The 21,589-nt window shown below is 42.4% G+C and overlaps 1 protein-coding gene across 1 annotated transcript in view; it reads left to right on the top strand.

Moving 5' to 3' along the window:
• The first annotated feature begins 417 nt into the window (after positions 1-417).
• Positions 418-21,589, top strand: part of PROS1 (protein S) — a 48,458-nt gene continuing 27,286 nt past the window's right edge. The window contains exons 1-7 of the mRNA XM_065407256.1: positions 418-623; positions 7,884-8,041; positions 9,798-9,822; positions 10,186-10,272; positions 13,470-13,592; positions 14,657-14,788; positions 16,577-16,702. Coding sequence (XP_065263328.1) covers positions 545-623; positions 7,884-8,041; positions 9,798-9,822; positions 10,186-10,272; positions 13,470-13,592; positions 14,657-14,788; positions 16,577-16,702 — 730 coding nt within the window. The 5' untranslated portion in view covers positions 418-544. The remainder of the gene's footprint in view (positions 624-7,883; positions 8,042-9,797; positions 9,823-10,185; positions 10,273-13,469; positions 13,593-14,656; positions 14,789-16,576; positions 16,703-21,589) is intronic.

The raw sequence follows: 21,589 nt of genomic DNA, 5'->3' as shown, positions 1-21,589 counted from the left end.
GGGAGTAGTGCCTGGTGTCCTCTGTCCCGGGACTGGGAGTGTCTGCCTAAGCTGAACCTGGTGTGTGGTGCCCCAGCGGAGGTGTCCGTCCCTCTCTGTATCTGGGTGGGAGAGCTAAGAGCTGGTCAGAAAACATTGACGAAAGTGAACTTTTTGCAGGCTACCGTTTTACTTTATGCGATTTCTTTCTCTCCCACCCCCCGGCTTTCCGGGCAGCTGTAAACCAGCGCTTGGCGCTCAGCAGCCTCCTGGCTCTGGCTGCCCTGTAAGCTTCGCGCATCCTGTTTATGCTCCATGAGAAACACTTAGGAATGTTCCCTGGAAGTGTCCAGCCCCCCCCTTATCACTCCCTCCCCCAGCTCTCCAGGACGGCTGGAATCTGGCACCAGATCGATCCCCTGCTGCTGCGGTGCTGCTATTTCACGGAAGCTGCAGGCACACAGCAAACAGCGACGCTCTGCTAACTAAGGCGACCTGTCTGCCCATATCTCCCCAGCACCAACCACACGTGCCTGGTAACCCCCTCCAGCTGCTTTCTGTAAGAATGAGGCTGCTAGGCAGGCGCTGCGTCGCTTTCCACACTTGTTTGGTTGTGGTGATTGCTCTCTCAGAGGCCAGGACATGTAAGTAAATTCAGCAGCTTCAAAACTTAGGCAAAGTTCACACTTGCTTGTTTGTGTGAATAATTCGGGTTGGTTTTGCCCCTTCCCTTACCCCTTGTTATGCACAGCACCTGGAAACTTACTGTGCATAACAAGGCGATGGTGGCAGCGGTCTATTAATCTATCAGGCTCCTAGATTGCAGTCGTAGAAAACAACATTACCGCTTTGTACGTTTGTGGAAATAATTTGCTGCTTGCCTGTTTCCTCCTGAGGACAGATCAAGTGCCATTGAGATAGCAGAATTCAGAGTGAGTTGGGCCATTAGCCGCCATTTGTGTCAAGTTCTCTTTGCCCCAGGCAGCAGAAGGAGAGGGGTTTATTCTGAAAATGTGACAAGACTTCCAGTTTTTGCAGTGGTAGTTCTAACTTCTCCCCCCGGTTTTTTACAGACAAAACAGACCCCTTATCATCTTTGTGCAATTCCTGAACTTTAAGCTTCAGCGTTGCTGTTTTTGTTTTTCTTCAAAATGCATTAATATGGGTGAGCAAACCAGACTCCCCGTACATTGTTTTAGCTAAATGCGGAGGTCACTTTTGTTGCAGAAACAGGTTTATGTTGCTGATGTTTTTAGCACTAAAAAAATATGTAGTGCTGTGACGAAAGTAGCCTCTAAATGAGGCTTGTTGAATTCAAGTTGGGGCCCTTCTTTGCTCCTGGTCAATATTTTGAATATTACTTATTTCCCATGAATTGTTAATACAACTGTAGTGTTGAGAAAGTGCTTTGGTACAGACAGTTTTTACATTTGACTTATTATTCATTTGTTTTCTCAAGTCAAATGACTGTAGTCTGAAGGTTGCCTGAGCAGCATAACTTCAAATCTGATGCTTTGAAATTAGGCAGGATGCCACTGGTAATATGGATTAGATGAAAAGACATGTCCATATAGCCTTTTGTTAATGTAGAGAGAGGAAAAATATTCTAGAAGTAATGGGGGGAGGGGGTCAGTTTGCACTCAGGTCAAACAGCACTCTTTTGCTGGTGCCAGAGTAAGAACATTCACAGGGGAGTAATTTGGGGCACTAGCAGAATTAGAACCTTTAAAATGTAAGCATGTTTATGACCTGTTTAATGATTAAACAGTCAGAAAAAAACTAATATTTACCATTCAACCTTTTGTTTAAATGCTAGAGAATGACGAAAGCTCATTTTCTACCTTATTTTTGTGCAGAGCCTAAAAGAAACCCCTTTTTTCATATACCTTTTTCTTCTTTGTTCATGCCTTCTTGCTTAGTTTTCTCTCTTCCCTTACTCCCCCATTACATTACCCTCCCACTTATCTTTCCATGAACATTTATATTTGAAAATTAAAATTGCCATCTAGGCTAGTATTCCAGTTCCGGCTCTAACCAATGTCAGGTGTTTTCAAAAGCATCCCCAATAATTCATCTTGTTGTTATGGACTCATTAAGTTTAAGGCCAGAAGGGACCACCAGACCATCTAGTCTGACTTCCTTTATCTCACAGGCCACCACAACCACCCAGCACCTGCCTAAACCCAACAATTGACATTTTACAGCCCACAAGTGACTAAACTATGATGTGCCACAGGCAGAGAGTTGGAGGGACCGAAGTATTCCCAGGCCCCGGTAATATCAGGGAATTCATCCTGCAGTGGCAGAGAATTGTGTAATACTATAACCATCATGGAAAGTTTGCTTTTGTGTATGGCTGCTAATCGGTTTACGCTTTGAAGCATAAGGATGGCCAGCTCTTATAAATTTTGTTGTATGTACTATAACTACTTATGCTGTTCAAATTCATATAAGTGGCTAATCAATTTTAACTAAAATATTTTTCTCAATAATATCCTGCAGCAGTGAGCACCGCAGGATTAGTTAGTCCTCTTCAGAGCTGGTTGGGAATTTTCTGGTGAAACAAAGTGTCGTCAGAAAATGCCAATTAGTTGAACTCAAAATATTTGGTGAAAACATCTCGGATTTGCCAAACTTTCGTTGAATCACAGCCAGAGTTCCATCAGAAACCTGCCCGGTTTCCTGGTGAGCTGCTTGGGACCCCAGGTCTTCCAGGGCTTGTGGCTCTGGGACAACTGTGCTATGTGCACTGCCCCAGAGCCTCAGACCCCAAAAGTCCTGGCAGCTGCTGATTGAAATTGATGCGATTCTTGTCAATTCCAACACTGCTTTACAGCAGTGGTGAAACTAAAGTCAACATGATTCTTGTTAATCAACTGCTACTGGGGTCCTTAAGAGCATATTTCATTTCAGAAATGCCCTCTGTCAGCATTGCCAAAACAAACAAAATTCAGAATTTCTGGTTCACTGGAAACTTAAAAAAGAAAAAAAATGTTTAATTCTGAATTGGAACAAAACCAAATGTTGAAATATTTAAATTTCCTGCTAACCCAAAATCCCAAATTTCAGCCAGCCGTGCTCCTCTTGTTCTTTATTATAAGAAAAAGTAAATTGGATCTCCCAAATGTCCTTCTGTGGACCTTCAATTATTTTGTATGACCTTGGGGAAAAAAAGTTACATTAAAAACATTAAGGTTGCAAAGTCAAGCACTCAAAATGTAGGTAATGCCAGACTTAGCATTACTCATACAACCTTAATTTAGCATCCTCATGCACATGCATTATGAGTAGGGCCCTACCAAATTCATGGCCATAAAAAATGCATCACGGATCGTGAAATCTGGTGTCCCCCTTTGAAATCTGGTCTTTTGTGCGCTTTTACCCTATACTATATAGATTTCATGGGGGAGACCAGCATTTCTCAAATTGGGGGTCCTGACCCAAAAGGTAATTGCGGGAGGGTTGCAAGGTTATTTTAGGAGGGTCGTGGTATTGCCACCCTTACTACTGCACTGCCTTCAGAGCTGGGCGGCTGAAGAGTGGCGGGTGTTGGCTGGGTGCCCAGCTCTGAAGGCAGTGCCCTGCCAGCAGCAGCACAGAAGTAAGGGTGGCAATAGCATACATAGGCACTGACTCTGTGGGTGCTCCAGGGCTGGAGCACCCAAGGAAAAAAATTAGTGGATGCTTAGGACCCACCGTCAGCCAGGTCCCCTTCTCTCCCCCAGCGCCCCCTGCCTGCTGCTGATCAACTCCTCCCCCTCCCTCCCAGTGCTTACCACCTGCCACGATCAGCTATTTCGCGGCATGCAGGAGGCTCTGGGAGGGAGAGGAGCAAGGATGGGGCATGTTAAGGGAACATGGGGCGGAGCAGGGGCAGGAAGAGGCAGGACGTGGCTGGGGTTTAGGGGGTGGCCAGGCCCAGAGGAAGCCGGCACCTATGATACCATACCATGCCATCCTTACTTCTGTGCTGCTGTTGGTGCCAGCTTTGCTCTCAGAGCTAGGCTCCCGGCCAGCAGCCGCCACTCTCCAGCTGCTCAGTTCTGAAGGCAGCACCACTGCCAGCAGCAGCACAGAAGTATGGGTAGCAGTACTGCAACCCCCCTACAATAACCTTGCGATGCGCCCCCTCCCCCCCACAACTCCTTTTTGGGTCAGAACCTCTACAATTACAACACTGTGAAATTTCAGATTTAAATAGCTGAAATCATGAAATTTATGATTTATTAAAGCCTATGACCATGAAATTGACCAAAATGCACCATGAATTTGGTAGGGCCCTAACTATGAGGCAGTCTGTGCCTCTGCCTTTAATGCCTTCCATCCTGTAGTCAGATCGACATGAGCAGACCTTTGCACCAAAGTCATGTGAGCTCCATTCTAGCACATGGGTATGTCTGCACTGGTCCTATGGCAGGACTGGGCAGTAGACTGTAAATTCTTCAGGGCAGTGGCTATATTTAATTCGGTATACTGGATGACAAGAAGTAAACTGTCAGTGCGAAACAGAGTAACAACAAATACCTGTTAAACTTGTTCAAAAGAAAACAATATTTTTCTTCAAGACATTTTGGGACCAGTTTTCAAGAGTCGGGATCTAAATTGCATGATCTAAACATACATTTACACATGTTCAGTTACATATAAAAACAGGTATCTTATTTGCATAGCCTAATGAAAGAATAACAAATGAAAAGAGATTTACTTTGCATGTGCCTGAGATGGGAAAACCTCTGTATGTAGGGGTTCCATTACTGGTTCACATATTACTAATGCATTTAATAAAAATCTGATTCTTGAAAGTAAGGAGTTAATTGCTACATGGCAGCTATATCACTGATTTAGCTCCACTTTCTGCAGTAGCACTATGTTTAATATATATATTTTTTTTAGCACTTGTGGGCCAAATCACAGGTACACTACTGTTGCTTTGTGTTCCTTTGGTGACACAAAACAACTGTAAACCCTTCTTAACCAGCCCATTTAAGCCAGATTTATGGCTGCTTTGCAGCACCAGAAGCATAAATGGAGTGAATCAGTGAATCTGGTCCTGTGTTTTTATTTCTTTCAACAGTACTATTTCTAAATAAGCACCTGATAAATAATTGTTAGATAATCACAGCCCATCCAGTGCCTATTGACATCAATAGCAAGAATCTCAATGGACTTCAGTTGTAGTTTGATCAGGCCTATTATATTCACTTTTTGTTTGACAGAGTCACGAGATAATTTGAGTTCCAGTAATCAAACATGCAGTATAGATAAGGATTTTTTTTTAATGAAACAGCAGAATGCATGTAAAGAAAGACCTGTTTAGCAGATAAACTAATACACTTTCCTTGCACTCCAATAAAAATATGGGGTGGGGGGGGAGAGAGAGAGGAAGCACAGGAAATCACAAAAAGAGGGAGTAGGATCAGACCTTTTGGTGGAAGTGAACAATCTGTCATTGTTAAAAGTAATAGGGAACATTACATATTAAAAAAGAAATTAACCCAACTGTTGTGTATAGAAGGGCTACCAACAGCAGCTATGCTGTATTGCCAGGTTACAGTAGATTAGCATTACCTAACAATTTATTTACACAGTAGCGGTTACTGGAATTGGAAGGTTGTTGCTATGGGGAATCCGCCCATATGAAACTTTTTAAAGCCCTCTGTGATTATTCTTAACATACACAATTTTATTATTACTGAGTCTTGATCTCTTTCAGCCACTACATTTTGTCCCTCTACCTGCAAAGCTGCTGCACCACTCTATCTTTATGGATGGCTCAAATGGCCATCTTTGATTAGAGAGAGACAAGATAGGCAAAGTAATAGCTTTTATTGGACCAACTTCTGGTACAACAGACAAGCTTTTGAGCTTCACAGAGCTCCTCTTCAGGTCTGGAGAAAGAAACCAGAGTGGCTGAGTTAAATACAAAGTGGCACAGATTAAGCATAAAGGTTTCACACATGTGGGATGTTTTTTCACAACATGAACTTTCCTTCATGGGGAAAACTTTTCCATCATCTTAACAGTGCTGTATGTGCGATTCTTCACCCTTCAGGATTTTTCTTCACTGGTCTTGTAACATCTACAAATGGATCACTATGCAGGTGGAAGAAATGAAATACTGTGGCCAGTTCCATGCCAGCCAGAATTGCTAGCTGATCACTGAGAGAAAAGCCTGGCTCATACTTCAGAGGTGTAGGACAGCCGGTCCATTGTGCACCTTTGCCCTGCCCTCAATATCTTGTTAAAATGAAGGTGAGGTAGAAGCCAGTTATGCTAACTTAAATCTTCAGTGTGAACCACAAGCCCATGCAACAAAAAGCAGAACAAATACAATGAGGAAGTTCTTGTGAGAAATGCCTACATTTGATATGATATCCACTGATGCAGCTATTGTGAGCCCCTCAGTTGCATTCCTTATATTTAATAGACTAGCTGTAGTATTGTGTTTGAGGCATGCAGACTAGTTTTAATATTGTGTTTGAGGCATTCCACCCGAGAGCAATCCGTAGCAAAGGATAAATGTTGTTTCAATGGGAAGGTACACAACACTCTTGCTAATGCATCATATCAGTTGCACTCTTCTGTTAGTCTATTTAGCAGTGTATAAACAAGGGGATGCTCACCATTGCTGGCATATATATGCTAGTGCATCAAGATTTCAGATAATCAATACAATCCTCTGTCTGACCATAAGTTACATCTGCCTGAACTGATTCTCATAGGACAGTGATGAATATTATGGACATCCTGTCTGATTATGCACGGCAGGCCTCATATGTTCATTCTAATCTGATCAGGTAAATTGTGAAAATGCTAATTAGTGCAATGCAGATATAGAACTGTTGTGCCCATCAGCTAACATGTCAGCCTCACCCTCTAACCCTATGACTTGGACTTTTTCCAGGTCTGTTCATCCATATCTTTCTTGTTAACTAGGAACAGCCAAAACCAAATACAGCAACAGAAAAACCCTAGTCTAATTTAGATGCTGTATCTGCAGTACCATGTGAGGAATGTATTAAGAGCTTGATTCAAAACTCATTGAAATCCGTGGGAGTCTTTCCACTTTGAATCAGGTCCCAGTAGAATAGTGATTATTGCTACAACAAAATATTCTCCAACTAACTCATTTATTCACAAGACATTTAAAATTAAAAGTCAGTAGTAAGAGCAACACAGAGATGTGCAAAAAGTAAATAGCGATACACATGCAGCATTACACCTATAAAATATGTAGGTTGTCCGTAAGTATCTCCATTAACATTTGTAGAGGGACATGAATTTCCTTTCACAACATCAGCCCAAACATTTTTCAAGCTGTGCCACTAGCGTCATCTCCTGAGATTTTGCATTGTGTACTGGGTTGTTCACCTTAGGTTGTGAAGTATTCATAAAGTATTTACTTTAGAAGTATTAGCAGGCATCTCTTGGCTTATAAAAAGCACTTATGGCCTCATATAAAATAAGTGGTTCACAGAATACCTTACTTCTATGTAATTAAAACAGGTTACTCTAACATATTGTAAGATTCCGCATAATTTTTCATCCTGCCAGTCAAGTCTCTCCCTTTCTTTAGAATCCTCAGGATTAAAACAATGTTTTCCGTTAACACAGTGACATTTAAATGATGCTCTGGGCATGGCTTTGTACAAAGAGATCTAAGAATCCCTGTAAATGTTAATCAGGATTTATTTATTTATTTATTTAGGCAACTAACACACAGATAAAGCAATCCTGAAATATCCTTCCTCTCTCCCACATTGCCTGACAATGCTGCACATGGCTACAGCATGACTACCAACTGAATTCTGATTTTTGTTCTAGCACCTCACTCTAAATTAATTTTTACCCTACCACATTGCTGAGCTGTACAATGTGAAAAATGTTTGTTTGGTTCTACAAAGTTTTGTCTCAGCAGTATGCCTCTGAGTTCCTGGTTAGGAAACGTCGAGCCAATTCTTTTATGGAAGAAAGTAAGAAGGGAAATTTAGAAAGAGAATGCATTGAAGAACTGTGCAATAAAGAAGAAGCCAGAGAAATATTTGAAAATAATCCTGAAACGGTAAGAATTTGATGAGCATTTGAGAACTGGAGAACAGTTTTGTGCAAAGGAGGAAGAAAAAATCTGGAAATGTATAGGTTTCTATATAGCAGGGCTAAAAAGCATTCAGACCAAGAGTGAAATTCTTCCATGTGCAGAGTGCCAGCCCAGTGCATATGCACATTACCTATTAAGGAAGACAGCAGATGCACAAAGTATGGCTGTGTGTACTTTCTTTTGATTTTTTTTTTAAAGGCACAAATTTCCCAGCACTCCATGCATGGAACACCCATTGGCCTGAAATGAGAATTCTACAAAGAGACTACTTGCAGAACAAAACATCTAAGGGTACGTCTTCACTACCCGCCGTATCGGCGGGTAGCAATCGATTTATCCGGGATCGATATATCGCGTCTCGTTAAGACGCGATATATCGATCCCCGAACGCGCTCACCGTCGACTCCGGAACTCCACCAGAGCGAGCGGCGGTAGCGCAGTCGACGGGGGAGCCGCGGCCGTTGATCCCGCGCCGTCTGGACCCCAGGTAATTCGATCCAAGATACTTCGACTGAATAACGTAGCTGAAGTTGCGTATCTTGGATCGATCCCCCCCCCAGTGTAGATCAGCCCTGAGTATGGCCCTCGCTCTCCTAACAAATTACTGGTGCAGCCATTTTTATCATAAAGATATTGGGCACCCTTGCTGAAGGACTTTCTTCTAAGTACAAGATTCTAGTGCCTGAGTTCATGCACAGCACACTGGATCTACAATGTTAAATGTTTGAGGCATTAAATTTGCATTACAGAATGGACATTAATCTGTTATAAAGTTAGAAAATGAATTCTCTTATTTTTGGTTGTAAATAAAGTCTGTATTGTTTGCATGATCTGCCTTTGATCAAATAGCACAGGCTATTGGGCTACTTTTAGTGTTAGACTGTTAGGGTTATAGTTTTTATTTAAAAAAAAATACCACATAAGGGTGCAGTATTATTAATCACTTAGTTAAATAAAAAGCCAAAACATTTTTCCATTTCATTTTCAATATAAATACATGTTCAAAGCTAGATTTTTATTACCTATCATTATTAGGTGCAATTTTGTTTCCAGGATTAATTTTGGGTGAAAATCTTGCCATATGGGGGGGAGATTTTCAAAGGCAGAAAGGACAGTTATATGTCCAGCTCCCATTAATTGCCTTTTATGCCTTTGAAAATCTCCTTCTAGGCATCCAAATATCTGACTGCACCTGCAAATCAGGTACTTGTGTCTACAAAAAGACAGGTCAAGATTCCTTTGAAAAGTCTCAATTACTTCTCTTTTAGATCTTATCTGCCTGTAAGGTTTGACTCAGACTGCCACCCTGTACAGGACTTTTAGGCACAAACAATACAAAGAACAATTTTGCACCTCTTGATTTTTGGGGCCTCCATAGTGTGCGCTGACTCAGCAAAGGACAGACTGGTCCTTTCTCCTTCTCTGACACAGGGAGAGAAATGCTATTCCCTGCTGAATCCTAATCTCCAATTTGGAGAGCAGAACCATAAAGGGAGAGGATTCCTCACCTATTTTTTTTTCTGCCCCTCCCTCCCTCTGGTAATCTGGAGCCCTGTGTTGATTCCATAGATGAATAAAAATGATAATTGATGGACCTCTTCTTTCTTTCATCTCCTTTTTCAATTACAGGACAAATACATTTCAGTAAATGTCTAGTTAACGTTTTATAATAATTCCAATTATTTTAAAACTTACTAAACTTCTCTTATTCTTTTTACAGGAATATTTTTACCCCAAATATTTAAGTAAGTACCAATCCCCGTCAACTCATAAAAAACACACCTCCTTGTGTGCTGTATTTTATCATACAGTTTGTATGATACTGAGGGCTTTCTTCCCACTTGCATACTATAAGTTGCAATAGCTGGGTGTTTTTCTTTTGAATTCTGATGTCCAGTAGCTCACAAGCTCTTCTGTATAGTTAGAACCTGACTGAGCCATTCAGAATGTGAGGCTGTGATCAGGTGTCCTTAATGTGTCGACTGGTTTTCTAGCTCAAACTGTGAGAATAGGCTCTTTGAAGGTGCAGTGCTTAATTTCCGTTGTGATGATTTCAGTTTAAATGGGTGTTTGGCCCATAAGCAGATTGTGTTGGTTTGTATTTACAGGCTGCCTCGGCTCCCATCGAGCAGGGATTTTCAAGGTTACTGATGTTATTCCAGATTCCTCAACTGACCTGAGAACCTGTGTGAAAGGTAAGAATTTATGATATAAATTTCACAAACAGTACTGAGACAGAGTTATGGTGTATCTAATACTGATTTGGGTTTAAACATACACTCTCCCCCCCCTCGCCTCCCAGAGCAGTCCACCTAGTAAGAAAAAAGAAACTAGTATTTTAAACTCATAATACAGTTATCTAGAAAGTAAAATTACATTCAAAATAGTAGAGTTTACTCTCACTCTTGAGTAATACTCCGGGGGAATTCTGCACCAAAAAATTAAAAATTCTGCACACAGTATTTTAAAATTCTGCATATTTTATTTGTCAAAATAACACAATATAATCATGACCGTTTCAATTATTTTGGTAATTTATTTCAAAATATCTGTCAGCAAGTATGTCTGTAACAATACAGACCCAAAAAACGATTCTGGTAAAAAAATTTTGACAAATAGATTCCTTACTGGGCATATTAATATAGAACTTGGAGTAATTCATTTAAATTACACTACAGAACTATATTTCCTGCACCCGTCATAAGCAGTGCAAAGGCTTGGGGGGTGTCAGGGATGACAGTGGAGCTGAGGGAGGGGGAAGGAGCCTGGAGTGAACCTGGAGGGTTGTTGGGTGTGGATGGGAGAAGTATGGAACAGGTTTTTTTGAGGGGAGGGGCAGGATTGTTAGTGAGTTTACAGACTACAGGCCAAATTCACCTGTGAATGGATGTACTCCATTAAAGTCAACATAGATCCACCTGCTTTAGTCAGGGAGTTTTGCCCAACTTTTTTTTATTGTACTATACTTAGTATTGACCTCTGTCCCCAGATGTGTGAACTTATGTACTGTGCCTTTCATTAAAAAAGAATGAGAATGATTGTCTCGCCTAATCAGAGGTCTTCTTTTCTAACAGACCAGGATACGGCAGCACAGAACATGTCTGTGTTGGTCAAGAGACAGGTGGTTTGTGAGATCTGGTGTAGTCAGTGGTGGCTGGTGAGTGGGGGGGATGCAGGTACCATGATCTTCCCAGTGACCTTCTTACCTTTCCACTGCAGTCTGGGTCACTGCCATGAGGAGTTGTCATGAGGAGGGTTTTGGTGGTGAATGGGGGAGGAGGAGACAGTGGACAGAATAGGGAGCCCTCACTTCCCTCTCCCACCACACTCCATCTTCTAGAATGGTGTCCCCTCTGTTTTATTATGGTCACATTGCTTTCTGTCTCCCCCTCCAATCTATCCCTTACCCTCTTATCTTCCTCCACCAATTCACCCACACTCACACTGTCATTCATCAATTCACCCTATTATCTCTTTCCTCACTCCCCTTCCCCCCACCCAATTCACCTCATTCCTTCCATTCACCCCACATTCACCCCTGCCAATTCAACTTATCCTCCCCAGGCTCAGAACCCCCATAAGTTCCCAGTGTTCTCTTCCTTCTACCGAATCTCCTCTTGCTCAGGAACACCCTTCCCTCTTAATTCCCCTCCATCCACACACTTCCTGCCCACCAAGCTCACTTGTTGTTGGACCTAAGGAAACAGAAGGAGAGAGGCAGAAAGGAAAGTCTTTGGCTGCAGGAAGAATATGTAGAGAGTCCCATAGCTTGCTTTTGTGAAGTTAATCTGTGTTAGCCACTCATTGGCCATATTCCCTTCCCTGTGCCTGCACCCTCTTCTGCCTGTAGCTGGAGTCATCTATTTGCAGCAGGTAATACTGCACCCTGCAATGTAGCAGCCTTTCTATAGGTGCTATACACTTTTTGTGGTGTGACATAATCAGTGGGGCTCACCTACATCAGCCACTCAATGACCAGTTGCCGCTGGATGTAATTGAGAAATATGCAAACAAAATAAGATTATGTAACTTTCTGCTTTACAACAGGCTAAAAAAATAGAACAGATTTTTTTCTTGTAAGACACTATAGAGCCCAGTTTTTCAGTTCTTATGAGCATGTTAAAGTCAATGGGGGCACTGCAGGTTTGGGTCCATATAATATGATGGTAGCCATCCAATTCACTGTTCTGAATCATCTGATATAACCAATCCCTTTTTTCCTTCTCTTTCTATTATTACTAGGGTGACCAGATGTCCCGATTTTTGGGTCTTTTTCTTATATAGGCTCCAATTACTTCCCAACCCCTGTCCTGATTTTTCACATTTGCTGTCTGGTCACCCTAATTATTACTAGTGTTTTAAAACCCCACATTTTAAAAAGCAAGCCTCAAAAAGCTACAGGCCCACTCTTCACAAATATGTAATCCCAAAGAAGGAGCAAGACATTTGCTGATAGCTTTACAGATTAATTTTTTCAACGTCTCCCATATTTACAAACTGAAGCAAGAATAAACTCATTAAGCACCCCAGCATGTTGATGTAAGGCAAAGAAAGTGGGGAAAATAGTTGAAGTATAAACTTACCTACCAACTTAGGGGAGTACAGAGTAAAACAATAGGCTCTGCGTTCTTCCTGTAGTAGACATGTTGCACCTTGCTTTACATTGCTACACAGGGATGCACAGAGCGTTCTCGATTCCTCTGCATGCTCCAATTTTTTATTTTTGTAAGTGAATTTAAAGTTGGTGAAAGCTGCAAGTTGGATAGCACTGGGAAGTGAAGTTGCCAGTTTGTCAATGGAGCATATACAGGACAGGCAGCAGAGGTATAAGCTTCCACACAAATGTACCACCTCTAGCATGACAAAGGAATTGGTCTCTGTACCTTTCAGACCTTGGCCTCTGCTGAGACAACTGGGATGATGATTGATGATGCAGACAGCTATTTACTAAGAACTGAACTGAGACCTCTAGGTTAATTTACCTATGCCACTGAAGAGACATCGTTTGGTAGTGGCTTGCTGCTATTACCAACCTGGGCCAGATTGCACCCAGTAGTAACAAGCACTGTATACCAATTCCCATGAGCCATTCATTTTATAATCGTCTTCTCTTGGTGGGGGGAAAATGTTGCTGATCCATAACTGGTAATGTTGTCTTTGGACTAGCTGCCAAAGGTGACAAAGTGTGTTGTAACTTTTGAAGTAACTTACCTCTGGGCAGAATTAATAGAAGGACATGTGCTATGTGGATGCTTTTTCTTGTGTGGCAAGCTTTTTCCTTGTTGCGAATGGTGACTATCAGAGGAAAGGAGGAAGAAAACAAGATTATGGAAAGGCGGAGCGTAAAAATAAACTTTTTCCCCCCCTGATCTTTTCCCCTCTGCACACACAGAAATTTCAAACCAATGTAGCCCTCTGCCATGCAATGAAGATGGATATACGGAATGCATCGATGGGCAAGCCAGATACACGTGTGTCTGTAAACCAGGCTGGCAAGGAGAGAGATGTGAAGAAGGTACAGTCCATATTGTGACTATGATGGTAGTATCTGTTACTATGGCTGAAATTAGAGCATTATTAACAATACCATATCTTTAAATAGATAAATGAGGCAGCAAATAGCCTCTCTTAGATTAAGATTTCTTGGGCTCCCCCGCTCCCCTTCTGTGACATACCAGGCCACAATCCAGACCAATGAGTTGCTATGTCACCCCAGGTCTGTAACCCGGGGATGGGGATGTCCTTCACAATGCCTTGCGGCTGTAGCCTCTAACCTTGACTGCTCACAAACTGCCCCCAGCTATGTCTGTATGTGCTGCAGCCAGCCAGCTACAAATTGGCGCTTATCAGTCTTAAAGATTACCACAGGATGATCCCAACACACTCCCAATCTCAGATTTCCGCTCAGAAACATATGTCCTGTACTGCCCAGCCCTCTCCTGGACAGTACAGATACATTGAGTCCATTATTCCTTTAAGGGAATTACATGCACAACTTTTTACCCCAAATGAAATTACCCAGACAATTCAATTTGAACACACTGGATTAGATAAAAGAATAAAACAAGTTTATTAACTACAAAGAGTGAGAGATCTTAAGTGAGTACAAGTAATGAAAGATAAAAGTCAGACACGTTTACAAGAAAAATAAAGATAAAATGCTACTGGTGACTAACTTAACAAACTATATTAGATTCAAAGCAAAGTTCTCTCACCTGTGTCGAAGGAAACTCCATGCCGTTTCTTTGCTAAGATGAAAATTTTTGCCCCTGCCCTCTTTCCTGCCAAAGAATGGCCACTTTGCTGGTAATTGTCCATCAGCCTTCTGTACACCTGGCTGAGGCATCAGCTTGCCTTTTGTCTCAGAGGGACTGATTTGACCACTCCCCAAATTTATCTGGAAAATATATTTTTAGTCATGATTTCAGTTTATAACTTCACATATAATGCTACTGCCATGATATTACTGATCAGCAAATTATGAATTTTTAAATGATACTTCACAAGACATGACTTGTACAGAAGTTACTACAATAGGGTATGGGTGTGAACACGGATATATTCTGTTACACCTTCTAGATATAAATGAATGCGAAGACCCAGCAAATAAAAATGGAGGTTGTAGCCACAGCTGTACTAATGTTCCTGGAAGCTACCGCTGTTCCTGTGACAATGGATACTATATACTTCCAAATAAACAGGACTGCAAAGGTAAGAAAGGACACTTAAAACATCATTGTATGAAAAGAAATTATGTTTGGATACTACCAATTAAAGAATTTAGACTGAACTATAGCTACTGTCCCTTTAAATTTTCCCTTCCTATTTCAAGCCAAATTCTGCCATCTAATGTATATTTGATTCCCATTGATATGCCCAACTTAGTTCACTACTAGGGTTGTGTAAGCCTTTTTACATGAACCCAAGCTAGTTAATTAATGAAACCTGGGCTTGGGTCACAAACCCCAGACTTAAACCAATTTCATAGCCCAAGTCAAGTTTCTAGAATGCGAAGGGCAGTTAACCTTCTTAGCTGGAAACACAGTCTGTGAAAATCTGTAGCTTTGATTGGATTTCACTCTCTGAGTTTTGGTTTTCTTCACTTGAAAGGAAAATATTAATGAATTCTGAGGATGCGCGTTATCAGGATGTCCTGATGTTTGGGGCTTTGTCTTATATAGGTACCTATTACCTCCCACTCCTGTCCTGATTTTTCACACTGGCTATCTAGTCATCCTACTCTTTATATAGGGAAAGGCTTGTGCTGCATTGCATCACTATAATTACTTTCAGGGTGTAGCCCAAAGGCAGGAAGGGTGCAAGGATGTTTTGCGCCCTAGGCGAAACTTCCAAGGTGCCCCCCCATGGCAGCTCCTCACCCCCCACCCGCCCTGAGGGCCACCCCCCCACGGCAGCTCCCCCCAGCCTGGGGAGCCATGCGGCAGTTCCCCTACGTGCCGCCCCCCCCACACTTGCTGCAGGCGGCCCTCCCCGCGCCCCCCTACCCCAGCTCCCTCCGCCTAAATGCCGACGACGACCGGGGCGGCCGAAGATCCGGTCGCCGCCGAAGGACCCGAAATGCCGCCCCCCAAATGCTAGCACCCTAGGTGACCGCCTAGGTCGTCTAATGGGTTGCACCGGCCCTGCCCAAAGGCCTTTTCATTGACTATAGAGTTAAGTCTTTATTTTGGAATAAAATTCCAGGTAAAGGCCATGTGTTAATATAGTTAGCAGAAAAATGTGATGGCATTTTGGCAAGAAAATAGCTTATCTCATTCCTAGTATTGCATTTTTTTACTATTCAAAACTTTTCTGTTGAACTGCACTAACTGGTATGGATACCATCGTCAGAGGATATAAAGGGACAGACCTTCAGGCTGGCTTTCACTGGGCTTCTGTTTAGTGCATGTTCTTTTGTGGACACACATAATCAATGACATCATGACTCCTATATAATCCCATTGCAATACTGCAGTCTGACAAATGCAGGCTCACAAGTTGGTTAAACAGAGCCTGTTCATATACTTTTAATCCTTTAGAGCTAGATTGTGCACCCCCCTGGCTCATGTTGGTGAGCCCTTATTCACACAAGTAGTCTTGATGCCAGAGAGGTTACCTGCCATTAATTAGGGCTCACCAATATGAGTAACAGCTGCACAATCTAGCTGTCAATCAGGAATGATGATGAACAGAGCATTATAGTAAACACATTTGTGCTACTTTTTTCCCCTTCAACCTCTGACACACTTGTCCCTTTTCCTTGGATCCATAGTAGAGCTTACAGAGTATCAAGGTATGCAGAAGGAGACTTCACTTGGGGGCAAGGTAAAATTTCTTGCAAAATCCTCTGGAAGTCTCCTTACAAAGGAGACTATGCCAAACCTAGCAAGATCTGCCAGAATTGTGAGCCTTTTTTTTTTTTTTTGCCCTTACAATCTTGAGGCAGGGTAAAATGTCATGAGAAAAACTTTATTCTCAGTAACACTTCTGAATTTGTAGACTGGGATGAATGTATGATACATCCAAACATCTGTGGGACAGCACAGTGCAAGAACTACCCTGGCAAATATAAATGTGAATGTGCGGAAGGCTACACATATAATTCAACTTCAAAGAATTGTGAAGGTAAAGGGTGTTGGGTTTTTTAAAATAACTGCTGTGACAATTTGGGAAATCTGTCTATATGAAACTTACAAATTCTAGTTGATTTTATGAAATTGTTGCATCATTAAATGCCTCCATGAACATGGAATCAGCCATCTGCTACCATTTCTCCCACGTCAAGGACAATAGAGAGTTGTTAACTTAAAACAGTTCCCATTCAAATGGGAGCACCTTAGAACAATGGGCTGGCTAAAGTTTAGACAATCCAGTTATCTTATGTGCTTTGCAGAGAGTGGGGTTTGGAGCAGTGGAAGGGAACAAAGACACAGGATGTGTCAGAGTGGGGGTTTACAAACTCAAAGGGTACACCCATCTCAGAGCCCAGGTCAAACTGACTCAGGCTTGTACTTCGGGGCTGAAAATAGCAGTGTAGACTGGAGGGTCAACCCGAGCCCAAACATCTACACTGCTCTCTTTAGCCCTCCAAGCCTGAGTCAGTTGACCCGGGCTCTGAGTCTCTCTGCTGCAGGTTTTTTTTTTTTTTTGGTAGATGTACCCAAAAGCTGAGGAGGGACTCAAAAGGGAAGCTTTTTGATTACCAGATCAACTGGAGGCGAAGGATACTAACTGCAGGGGCCAGGGAAAGAAGCCCTGAGCTGGGGGAATGAGATTCAATACAGGGGACTAGGAGCCCTGGAAAGATTCCAGCTGAAATCCCAAAGAATGCTCAAGGGTGGTGAGGAAACTGAGGAATGGCATACAGGTGTTCATTGTTTTGCCTAGATCTGTACATCTCTTGTGCTGTCTAAAGTAAAGAGTGAGCGGTTTAGAAATCCGTCTGCGAAGTCTGTGTTGTTTGCTTTAATTATCACGTGTTTCTGAAAGGGTGAACTATAAACCAGTGGCTGACTACTCACAAGATGAGCTCTAGGGAAGGGTTTTGCTTATGCTACTGAAGTGTATTGGGGGTCAGCACTCGTGCTAAGGGCCTTGTGCAGCTGGGCTGTGGGGTCCATCCTCCATGCAGGGGTACGAGACAGAGAGTTTGTGCCCAAGAAGTGTGCCAGAGAGTCTGCAGCCAGAGATTGTAGCTGGAGCCTACCCTGTGATCATAGGGGGCATCAAGGCGCACAGGCCCAGCAAGTGGGTCTAGCACAGCAGCCTGGTGAGGATCCAGCAGGGGAATCTCAACCAGGGCTGTTACAATTGCTAGGACATATCAAACAACTTTCTGCCCTCTTCTAGGGGTATATTAATCACCCCATTTTGTGTCACTATCATTCAAATGTTGGGTGCTCATTGATATTGAGTCAATCTGGCTACTCTTCATAAAGGGTGCAAATATAATACTGGAGGGATTCACTCTCAAAAAATTGGGACCTGAGACCGTCATTTAAAAATGGTCCATTCCTCTCCTCCCACCCCCATTACACCTCCTCCATGCACTCTAATATATGAGTTGTCAGAAGAAGATTGTCCTTTCATAAATTTTCTAGGGAGAGAAGAACATTTCTTTATGAAATCAGCATGTGGGAGAAAGCGTCCCTCCAGAGAAAGTTACCGTAGCTATTCATGCTGAAGGTGAATATATATTTAGCTAGCGGTAGAGCTCTGAAAAGGCACTGTACAAATATTGAAATGTCTAATTTTGCCTTTTTAAAAAAAATATTTGAGTATTTGCAGATTTGATTCTGGATCATTTTAATTCGTTCCACCAGCTTTAATGTTTGCTATACAGTGGAAATAATGAAATTCCAACTGGTGAAAAAAAGAATGAACTTTTAGGACTTTACCTTAGGAGGAAATTCGCCATGATTGCAGTTTAACACAAGCTCTTTATAGCACAGGGAGTGCTGTAAACACAAATGGTGACCTGCAGATACTGCCTTTTTATTATCACACCAAAAATAAATAAATAAAGACTTAAAAATAGTTCTTTGCTGGCAGTGAGCATTTTATTCCATGTCTTTATGTGCAACTGTCTGGTGCCTTAACTTTTACACCATAGCAAGGATTTCGTAATCAGACATCTGTTCTCCCTTGCCCAATTACTGTGGGATTAAAGAGAGGATACTAACAGATTTGTAACTGTGTATACTAGGATAAAAAAGACACTATGGTTTCAAGGAACAATCTGAAATACTTCCCCCCCCCCCCCTCCTTCTTGTGTACATTTAGGTTGTGTGGGGTTCTCCTTAAGTGTAAATTTTACTTTTAAAATTGGGTTCCTGAAAGGTTGTGAGACTAAGGATATTAACAAAAGCAGAGTCTCACTTCCTACTAAGGATGTAATGCTGCTAAGCTTTCAGAATTGTTATAACCACATTAAATGAGTCACCAAATCCTGTTTAAGGACAGGGTTGTGCAGATGGACAGCAGCTTAGCCTGTCTGAAGGTTGGCAACATGTATGTTTCCATTGTCCTGTTGAAGGGCCAGATTCACTCCTGTGGATCAGTGAAGTCAAAGTTACATACACACACGCATACCCAAACACAGAGCCTATAGCGGTAGCTGCTGCAAAGGGAGGAGGTAGGATTCTCCTCCCTTGCCCCCCGGAGAAGGCTGCTGCAGTATCAGCATCTCCCTCTTCTGGGGGTTCTGTGAATGGAAAGCAGCTGTAAAATCCAGTCAGGGTTCATAAACATCCCTCCAGTAGAAACTGGAATAAGTACTGACTTTGCTCATCCCCCTCAGACCACTTGTGTGGCTGCACCAGCCCACTACAGACACCCTGGCAAAGCAGGTCTTCCTGGAGACTAGCACTTGCTGCACCCTCTTGCCCTCCAAGCAGACATACCAGTTCTGAGGCCACAGTTTGCATTGTCAGAATCCTGGAGGTGAATCAAACCTGGGGTTTAAAACACAATAGAAGTTGTTTTAAAGAATGATGTAAGCCCACTACAGTTTAATTTAGATATTGATCGTGTCTTCAGCTCCACACATCTTTATCCTTCCTGAACAGACTGTTTCTCCTAAACAGACCCTTGGTCAACTAAACAAACAGCAAAGACAGTAAGATTGGGCATTTTAATAGGTATAGTGCCTTTCCTCCAAGCATCTCAAAACCCTTCAGAAGTATTAGTTGTCTAGTCCCCTCAATACACCAAGGAAGTATCTGCCATGTAAATTATGGGGAACCTCTGGCACAGAGAGGTTAAATGACATGTGCTAGGTCACTCAGTGAGTCAGTGTCAAGTACTAGAATCGAAGCCAGGAATCCTGGGAACTAGTTTCTGGTTCTGCCCAATACATTATGCTCACCACTTTATAAAGTAGAGCTTAAAGAGGAGATCTTGAATTTAATTTTTAAAAACCTAGCATGCTACAAAACCAAATCATGTTTTTAAAATATATTTACTAGCATACTATCATTTATTTACATCAAAAGGGCATTTCAGAACCGGCATTGCAAAATTTCTTTATACATTGCCCTTAGCTCATGCCTACAAAGCCTCTCGCCTCATGAGAGATTTTGCTTGTTTTCATATTAGAAATGTAACAATTAAATTTGCCTTTCACACAACGTTTCTTTTCTACATTATTTATTGCACATAGCCAACAACATGAAAAAGGTAGTGGGTTTAGCTCCTTAATAGCCAATTGGTTTTTGCTTTTAATCAGCCTAAGTTGGTCTCCATAGACTCCACTTGAACTGTCTGGGCTTTGCAGCTTGGGAAGATTACTACGATACTCAGAGGAGGTACCTCTCCCTCAGATGTGACTCTAGAGAACTGATTTTGGCCTGATGCAAACAGACTCTGGGTATATCTACACTTACTATTTAAAGCTCAAAAAGTCCCTTTTTTGCGCTAAAACCACAGGAGCATCTACTCTTGTTAATGACTTTTTGCGGTGAAACTCAGAGGTTTCACCGCAAAAAGAAAACCACCTTCACGAGAGGCATACAGCTCTTTCTGCTGTTCTTTTTGTGCTGCTGTGAAAGTGAAGACACGTTCTACCAGTGTAAACACCTTTTGGCCTCCGAAGGATATCCCACAGTTCCAAAAGCGACCACTCTGGTCAGCATCTCTGCTGCTCTGATGCATAGACGTCCACCTCTCCCCCGTGTAAGCCCCGGGAAGTTTGAAGCTTCCTTTCCCTTTGTTTGTAGATGTGGCGGGGAAAGGAGACAGCCAGCCAGACAGCAGGAGGTTTTAAAAAAAAAAAATGCCTCGGAAGAAAGAAGGAAGTAATGGGGCTCCTGAAGCGTGGACCATGAAGCAGGGCAGCATGGGGCACTGAGCAGGGACCCAGAATGCCTTCTGCTCATCCCCCCCCCCCTTCCCACAAGACCTATCGAGAGAGCTGCACTGTGGGATAGCTGCCCTACAGCGCTGCTTTCATCAGCAATGGAAGTGCTGGTAGTGTAAACACTCTCTGACGCCCGAGGAATTGAGTGAGTACACAAACCAGCGCTTTACTTTCACCGGTTCCCTATCACCGGTGAAACGTACAGCACAAAACCTCTGTAAGTGTAGACATACCCTCTGTTTCTGCTCCACACAATTGCCATGTATACTGTTAGGACTGTAGTAACTTTTGCAGCTTGTGAGACCTTAGGTGGAACAAGAGGAGAGTGGCCCAGAACAGGTAGTACCGATAGACAGGTGGCAGAAGTTCATTTATGTCAACTCCGCTCTTCTGCATTGCTCTGTAATTCTCAGCCATGCAGCTCAGCTTTGTAGCATCTCATATATCAGTTTAGCCTTGCCCTGGCTCACTGCACAGTTTCCATATCAGACTTGCTGGGGTTGTTCATCCAAAAGGCAATATAAATTTCAGGCTGGAGAGGGCCCTTTAATATTTTAATACACCACCACCACAGACAGGATTCACATTCCAATACAGAACTGTCTTGCCCATTGTTGCATTAACTTAATGTACTTGTCTTTAGAACATTAAATGAT

This window comes from Emys orbicularis, chromosome 1 (assembly GCF_028017835.1).
Source record: "Emys orbicularis isolate rEmyOrb1 chromosome 1, rEmyOrb1.hap1, whole genome shotgun sequence".
Taxonomy (NCBI): domain Eukaryota; kingdom Metazoa; phylum Chordata; order Testudines; family Emydidae; genus Emys; species Emys orbicularis.
This window is presented reverse-complemented; position numbering and strand designations above follow the sequence as displayed.